Here is an 8,675-nt window from a genome sequence, read left to right as displayed (position 1 = left end):
TTGCCTGTCTTTCTCCTATGGAGCAGCTGGTGGATTTGAACCACATGCCTTTGCACTGCCAGTGCAACTTTTTACTACTATGCCTCTAGAGCTTACTGCTGGTCTTAGAGGGCTCAGAAGCAGAGATGGAGAGCCTGGGACACAGAGGCTACGTGAATGAGGGGCTAAGCAACCTGGGCTTCAGAAAAGGAGTTGGCAGCCAGTGTATGCTACAGCTCTCAGGTCTCACATTACCCCACTGCCTACCCTACTGTGCCTACTCTAGATTACTATACAGTTGGACGTGGTCCTGGTAGGGGACTTGAGCAGAAGGAAATAACAACAGCAACCTCCACCCAGCCCACATGCTTTCTCTTAAGTCCCTCCAGCCACTTGCCTTCTCAGAAACTGTTATTAGGTGCCATTGAGTTGTGTATGACTCGTAACAGCTTTGAGAACAACAGATCTGAACTCTGTCCTATCCAATGCCATCTTTATCATCTGTAACACACTTTACTGCTTCTGAAAACCTACTGAAAGATCAGCAGTGAGTCAGTTCTGACTAAATGTTTCGTAACAACAACAAATCTCGAAGGGAGCAGATGGTCTCATCGAATTTCTCCTGTGGGTGATGGATTTGAAGATCTGACCTTTAGCATTCCACTCATCCTTCCTTAAGGATGTTGTTGTTGTGTACTGTCTAGTCAGAACTGACCCATAGCTGACCCTCCAGTGGGTTTTCAGAAGCAGTTACTCACACAGGTGGAGAGTGCCCATCCTCCCACAGAGCAGCTGGTGGATTCGAAACGCGTGCCTTCTGGACTGCAGTGCAGCTTCTTACCACAAGGCCACTAGAGCTCCAACATGTAATCCCTCTCCAGAGTACTGAAGCACAACGATGTCTGTCTGGACAGTGAGGTGCTCCTGATCCAGACCTTGATCTTCTCAGTCACTTGCTATGCATCAGAAAACTGGACAGTGACTAGGGATGGCAGAAGAATTGCTGCCTTTGAGCTGTGGTGTTGGAGAAGAGTGTTGAATATACGTGGACAGGTGAAAAAACAAACAGGTTCATCCTGGCAAGAGTAAAACCAGGCTGCTCCTTGGAGGCAAGACTTCTGAAGTTCTGTCTGATGTGCTTTGGGCATGTTGCAAGGAGGAACCAGTCCTTGGAGAGGGACGTCATGCTTGGGAGTGTGGAGGGACAGTGCAGGAGAGGAAGACCCTGGATGAGAGGGATTAACGCAGTGACGGGGTAATAGGGATAGATGTGTCAGAGATGGTAAGGCTGGCTCAGGATAGATTGGGATTCAGAACTATTATTGTACATAGGGTTGGTGTGAGTCACAAGTGACTTGATGGCACATAACAACAATATGTCACTAGTCCTCCTTAAAGACGTTGTTGTCATGTGCTGTCGAGTTGCCTGAGACTCATAACGACTCTTTGTACAACAGCCCTAGACGCTGCTCTATCCTGTGCCGATCTCACTGTCTCCAACATACCCATCCCCCGTTACCCCAGACACTGAATCAGTCCACCTCATGCATGGTCTTCCTCTCCTGCACTGTCCCTCCACCCTCCCAAGCATGACGTCTTTCTCCAAGGATTCGTCCCTCCTTGCAGCATGTCCATAGTATGTCAGACAAAACTTCAGAAGCCTTGCCTACAAGGAGCAGCCTGGTTTAACCCTCTCTAGAATGAACCTGTTTGTTTTCCTAGCAGTCCATGGTTTATTCAGTACTCTTTTCAAGCACCAAAGCTCAAAGGCATCAGTACTCCTCCTGTCTTCTCTAGTCTTTGTCTAGCTCTCTGACGCAAATCAAGTGATAGGACAAGAAATATATAATTAAGAAATTAAGCACGTAAAGTGAGTTTTTTAATTTTCTTCCAATTTAGCTTTATTTCATTTTCTTTCAATACTTGACATAGCTTCATTTTTAAGTCGATGTGAAAAGCTGACCTATAAAATGCTTATAAATGTTGATTCTCAACTCCTAACGGCTAAAATTTTACAACTTAATCTGAATCAAATATCAGTACTTCTTTGAAATGATGTTGTATGTGGTGTATTTTTTTTAATTTTAGGAAGACTGATTGTGCTTCTTCAGGATGTTCGTTTTGAAGTTATTAATAATACTCACATTATCTGGACTTACAACCGGTGAGAGAGAGAATGTGTCTTACAGTCTTCTACCCAAGTTACTGCTGGTGTCTTTTGATGGCTTCAGAGCTGACTATCTACAGTACTATGAATTTCCCCATCTCCAGAATTTTATTAAAGAAGGTGTCTTGGTAGAACATGTTGAGAACGTTTTTATCACAAAAACATTCCCAAACCACTACAGTATTGTGACGGGCTTATATGAAGAGAGCCATGGCATTGTGGCTAACTCAATGTATGACGTAGTCACCAAGAAAAGATTTTCTGACTCTAATGACAAGGATCCTTTTTGGTGGAATGAGGCAGTCCCTATTTGGGTAACCAATCAACTCCAAGGAAACAGATCGAGTGCTGCTGCTATGTGGCCTGGTACGGATGTACTTATTCACAACACCACACCTTCCTATTTTATGAATTATAGCTATTTGGTGTCATTCGAAGAGAGACTAAATAATATTACTATGTGGCTGAACAATTCGGACCCACCAGTTACCTTTGCCACACTCTACTGGGAAGAACCAGATGCAAGCGGCCACAAATACGGACCTGAAGATAAAGAAAACATGAGAAGAGTGTTGAAAGAAATAGATGATCATATTGGTGACCTAGTCCATAAACTTAAAGTGTTAGGGTTGTGGGAAAATCTCAATGTGATCATCACAAGTGATCATGGGATGACCCAGTGTTCTAAGGAAAGGCTAATAGACCTGGATTCCTGCACCAATCGTACAAACTATGTGCTTGTAGATATGACACCGGTCGCTGCCGTACTTCCCAAAATAAGTAAGTAAGCTTTTAGCCTAAGGATGCTGTTACTTGAAAGGAGCAGTTAATCGAGGGTGGGAAGTTGTATGAAAGAATGAAGCTGTGGATTTTTGTTGTTCCGGACCACATAAAATTGAGATGATGTGTTTTTCCCATAGTTTACAAGTTTTAGGCAATCAGATTAAGATTTGGGTTCAAAATGATTACTTATTTGCATTTTTAAATATTTCATAAACTTAACACTTATGTTGTTGCTGGGTACGATTGAGTTGGAACCAAACCATAACTGACCCTCCAGTGGGTTTTCAGAGGCAGTTATAAGAACCAGAGGAGATTGCCTATCCTTCTCCTGCGAAGCAGCTGGTGAATTCGAACTGCATGCCTTTGAGTTCAAAGGGTAACATATCCTTTATAAATCTTCCTTATAGAAAGAAGGAAATACTTTTTCTTAAAAATGTAAGCTTGTCTTTTTGTCTACTGTTCTTAAAATAGACTAGTATCTCTTTGAAATCTTGGCATCGAAAAAATTTCTCCCTTTTTATTAATTTGACTAGGGATAATCTGAAAATTTTGTTTTAAAAAAGATGTAGGTGTATATGAATACATGTATGTGTGTCCAGGGAATGTAGATAAATTTGAAAAGGTGTGTGTGATGCGTATATAACCCATTTTTTAAATTTTTATTATTATTTTGTATGCGTGTACCGTCAAATCGGATCTGACTGGTACGGGAGGATATTGCTCCTCCTTCTCCGGCAGAGCATCTGGTGGATTCGAACCGTGTACCTCTGGGATTGCAGTGCAGCTTCTTGCCACTAGGCCACCAGAGCTCCCCTATACAACCCATTTTTATCACTGCCACCTGGTTATTATTTCTATTTCTTAAGAATTATAGGTGACTTTGTAGATTATCTTTCTTGTTATTCGGAGTTTGTTTTCCTTGTCAGCCAGCCATGGCCTGTGACTTTTTCCTCTTCAGGCACAGTGGAGCTTTATAACAAGCTAAATACCTGTCACCCTAATATGAAGGCTTATCTCAAGGAAGATATTCCCGCCAGATTTCACTACCAACATAATGATCGAATTCAGCCAATTATTTTGGTTGCAGATGAAGGCTGGACAATCGTACAAAATACAACATTAACAAAATGTAAGTATTCATTTCAGACTTCTGTTGTATCTTAGGAATAGATCGCCATTATGATACTGTGTTAACTCAGTATTTTGATTTAGAGATGCTTACATGATAAAGAAACCAGTTCTATTTTCAACTAGATAATTCTCAGGTGGAAATTTGATGGAAATTCATAATAGCTACAATTTCACTCTTAGATTAGAAGATTGGCTGACCATTAGTTAAGATGAAGTACAGTTTTACTTTCTTACCAAAATGGCAACTACTGTCAGTAACTCTCAGGATTGGTTTTCTTGAAGAGAAGGAGGATTGTTGTGACTGTCTTCAGTTTGTTCCCCAACATGTGGCACCTCCATGTACAAAGGGGTGAAGCAAAGTGATCCATAGCCGGTTTTTCACTGGCTGATTTTTGGAAGCAGATAACTAGGCCTTTCTTTCTACTCTTGCTTATTCTGGAAGTTTCACTGAAACCTGTTCAGCATGAAAGCAACCTGGAATCCTCCACCAACAGACAGATGTTGGCCACGCTTGAGGTGCCTTGCCAGAAATAACTGAAAAAAATTTTACCACAGACATACCACTGCTTTTAAAAGGAGCTTAACTAGTTAAAAATCTTCCATGTGCCTGTATGTGTGTGTAAAAAAAATTCTGTGCAGGAAGCTCCCAGTTATTCGTTGGTGATAAAGTTATTTACCTATATGCCACTACTATGTAGAACACTGGCAATACCAGAATTTAAACAAACAAAAATAAAATTGACAAGTTAACAAGATACACATAACAATAAAAACTTTCTTAAACCAAAGGTAATTTATAAAGGAGTTTTACAGGCCTTCTTTCATCTGGAACTAACTTAGCCTATCTTACATTCAATTACAATACTATTTAAAAAAAAAGTCTTTTTATAATCCCTGCCAGGGGCTAGGAAACTTTTCCTCTAAAGGACCACTTTACACTCTTCTATCAATTGGTCCCCGCCTCCACTACTCAACTATAACTATTCAAAAGCAGCCATCGACTACATGCATTTAAATTGGTACACCTGTGTTCCAGTGAGGGTTTATGAAAACAAGTGCTGGACTGAATTTGAGCCTTTTGCTATAGTGTGCAAATCAAGGTTTATAGCATCAAAACGATAACAAAAAGACCCTGTGCCCTTGAGTCAATTCTGATTTATTATTAGGTCAACGGGATTTATTTATTTATTATTACTTTATATACTTTATTATTATTGCAAATTTAGAAAATATAGGAGAGAGAACAAAAATTCTATTGCCACAAGACAAGGAGGTAAGCACATATGAATTGTTCATTTTCCCCCGATCATTTTTCTGTGAGACGTTGAGACGTACAGATATACACTTTGGGTTTGTTAATAGGAGGAGCCAGTTCTTGGAGAGAGAAATCATGTTTGATAAAGGGTCAGAAAAAGAGGAAGACCCTCAGTGAAGTTGACTGAAGGATGGCCACAGCAGTGAGCTCAGTATAGTAGTGACTGAAAATTGTGCACAGCCAGGCAGTATTTTGTTAGTTATAAAGTCACTATGAGTTGGAAACAGCTCAATGGTACCTAAGTGAGAGGGGTTAATGCACTTGCTCATATCTTATTGGAAGTGTCAGAATTGACCCTGCCTCCCTGATCTCCCTGAGGCCCATTCATAATGTCAGGAGGAAGTAGGAATCTATGGAAAGAATCCTTGTCTCCTGATTGTCTATCTAGCTACAGCCTCCACTATCTATCCGAACTGTCTGGCAGTCATCCTTGTCCACGCTCTCAGCCTTATGTAGCTGGTGATTGGACAAACAAATCATGCATAATAACAGAGCCCCAAATGCCAGAAAAGGTATGTTTCATTTAATTGTACCCCATATACCAGTTGCCCCCAAACTCAGCTTTTCTTCTGACTGTTGTTTAAATAAGAGCATGTTTACCTACTCACAGTCATAGATAATAAATTACTAACTACTGCGCTGAGTACCTTACTGTGTTACATGTCATTTCTCTAAACAGTAACAGTAACTCTTAAGAGGTTGGTTCTACAAGAGGGCTTATTTTGGGGGATGAAAAATTAGGCCTTCAGCTAGGTTGAGGCTTTGGTCCAAAAGGGCTCAGTTAACAAGAGGCAAAGCAAGTATTCAAATTCAGATGTGGCAGATTCTAGAAACTGAAAATACATGGCTACCATCTCTTCCAGTTCCAGCAGCCCACAGATCTGTTATCAGGTGTCATCAAGTAAGGTCCAACTCCTAGCACACCACTCCCACCCCACCCCCATGTCCAGTAGAATTAAACCCTGCCCAATCTTTCGGCATTTTCACAAGCTCTGCTGTTCCAGCCCCTTACCGTATTGATTCATTTCACTGGGTGTATTCCAATCTTTTGCTATCCCTCTACTTTTTCAACCATGATGTCCTTCATAGAAGCTGGCCTCCAGATAACATGCCAAAATTATATGAAATGAAGTCTCATCATCCTTGCCTCTAAGGAGCATTCTGGTTGCACTGTCAGTAAAGGATTGTAACATTATATAATCTCTTTTTCTTGTATTCGTTCACAGGAGCCATTGAGATAGGTTACAGATTCTTTCACAGATACAATTGAGATGGGTTGCCCACTTCTGCTTTCCCTGGTTATTCAGGACCCTGAGCCTTACTCACTGTTGCTATTATTGGCTTTACTCACAATTAACTCTTGCAAACAGTACGGAGATTGACAAATGAAGTTGAGGCTAGGGCCAAAAGATAAGAAGCACCTCAGGTTGATAAGTGGTGATAAATCCCCGAGGCCAGGAATGGTCAGGTACGTGAGGATAAAGACAAAGATGACAGAAGGGTAAGAGGGAAAGAAGAATGAGAAATATGGCCCAGTTGAACAAAAGAGAAATTTTCGTTTCTGATCCATCTAACTCAACTAAGCAAAATTTCAGTGAATGGGAATTCTACTGGCAAGAATCTAATCTGCTTGCTCTGTTTTTTGTTTTAGTTGCTGCCCAGTCTATTCCAATTCACTACAGTCTCGTGTGTTAGAGTAGAACTGCTCCATAGAATTTCTCTGACTGTTCTATTAAGAGAATTTTAGAATTTTAGGCCCTTCTGAGATACTGCTGGGTGGGATTGAACCACCAGTCTTTGGGTTAGTAACAAGACTCAGAGTGTTTTGCACCACTCACAAATGTGGACGTTAAACTATTGCTGTTAAATTACTTCCTTCTTGGAGCAAACCATAGTTCTCATCAGAGTATGACTATGCTTCCTTCATAGGGTTTGCAGTGATGGATTTTTCAATTTTTCAGAAATAGATCATCAGTCATTTCTTCCACAGCTCCTCTGGAAAGACTTGAACTATAAACTTTTTATTTAACAGCCTATTGTGTTAAGCTTATGTAACTCTCAAGAAATTAGCAGTAAGTTATAGTGTAACATACACGGTGACCTTGTTTACTAACATCATATATTTTTCCCCCTTTTCAGTAGGTGACCATGGTTACGATAATTCATTGCCTAGTATGCATCCATTTTTAGCTGCCCACGGTCCTGCATTTCACAAAGGCTACAAGCACAAAACAATTAACAGTGTGGATATTTATCCAATGATGTGCCACATCCTGGGATTAAAAGCACTTCCAAATAATGGAACATTTGGTCATACTAAGTGTTTGTTAGTTGACCAGTGGTGCGTTAGGCTCCCCGAAGTCATTGGAATTGTTATTGGTGCACTTTTGATATTAACAACTCTAACATGCCTAATAATAATCATGAAAAACAGACAACCGACAACACATCCATTTTCCCGGCTTCAGTTACAAGACGATGAAGATGCTCCTTCGAGTAACACATGCTGGAGATTTTAATAATTAGTCACATAACTAAAGATATCCTCAAAATGTGGTATTATGACTCAGAAAAGTTATTTTTAAAGACAAAGTTACCAAACATATTGGGGGTTCTGTTTGGTGTTTTTTTTCTTGTGTTTTGTTTTGGTGCATTAAGCAGTATAAACAACCCTGACCATAGTGAATATTGTAAGTAATAATTAGTCCTTATCATAATCTGTCTCTGTAACTAGAAATATCTTTTGAGAAAATGCTCTGTATGCTTTGGGATGCGTGTGTATTGTGTGATGAAGATGTGATACATCTTTAACTGAGACTGTACCAAAGGTTGATAGGGTGCGTTTCTAATAAATTTATATATTTGTAAATGAAAGAACAGAAATCCCTATGCTATTCTTAAATTTTGTATATCAAGGAAAAAATACTTCTTATATTTTTATATTTGCATTTATTAGAATTTGTAGTAGTCCAAGTAAACATTTGAAGTAGGATATTCTCTGTAATGGTTAATAAAACTGGATAACTGGGCAGAAAATACTTGGCCTAACAATTGTTTTAAGGAAAGCTATTAAAGACGATGTAATATAAAGCCTCATTCATCACTACTGTGTCTTTGTTAAGCTGTTGAATTCTTTAGGAGTTTTATCTTCTGAAGATAATTGCTAATGAAAAGTTCAGAATAGAGAAAAGTGCTGAAGAATTTAGTTTTGCATAAATGATCTGGTTGTGCGTGTGTGTGTGTGTGTGTGTGTGTGTGTGTGTTTTTGCCGGAACGCAGATGCCCTCAGAGTGACAGAAT

The 8,675-nt window shown here is 39.8% G+C and overlaps 1 protein-coding gene across 1 annotated transcript; it reads left to right on the top strand.

The window, feature by feature from the left end:
• The first annotated feature begins 2,091 nt into the window (after positions 1 to 2,091).
• Positions 2,092 to 7,894, top strand: ENPP4 (ectonucleotide pyrophosphatase/phosphodiesterase 4 (putative)). The gene is made up of 3 exons (XM_006882130.1): positions 2,092 to 2,926; positions 3,888 to 4,058; positions 7,515 to 7,894. Exons 1-3 carry the CDS (start codon positions 2,092 to 2,094, stop codon positions 7,892 to 7,894), a joined length of 1,386 nt encoding a protein of 461 aa, XP_006882192.1.
• The last annotated feature ends 781 nt before the right edge of the window (positions 7,895 to 8,675 follow it).

This window comes from Elephantulus edwardii, unplaced genomic scaffold (genome assembly GCF_000299155.1).
Source record: "Elephantulus edwardii isolate Elephantulus edwardi_28Jun2011 unplaced genomic scaffold, EleEdw1.0 scaffold00017, whole genome shotgun sequence".
In the NCBI taxonomy this organism is placed as follows: Eukaryota; Metazoa; Chordata; class Mammalia; order Macroscelidea; family Macroscelididae; genus Elephantulus; species Elephantulus edwardii.
This window is presented reverse-complemented; position numbering and strand designations above follow the sequence as displayed.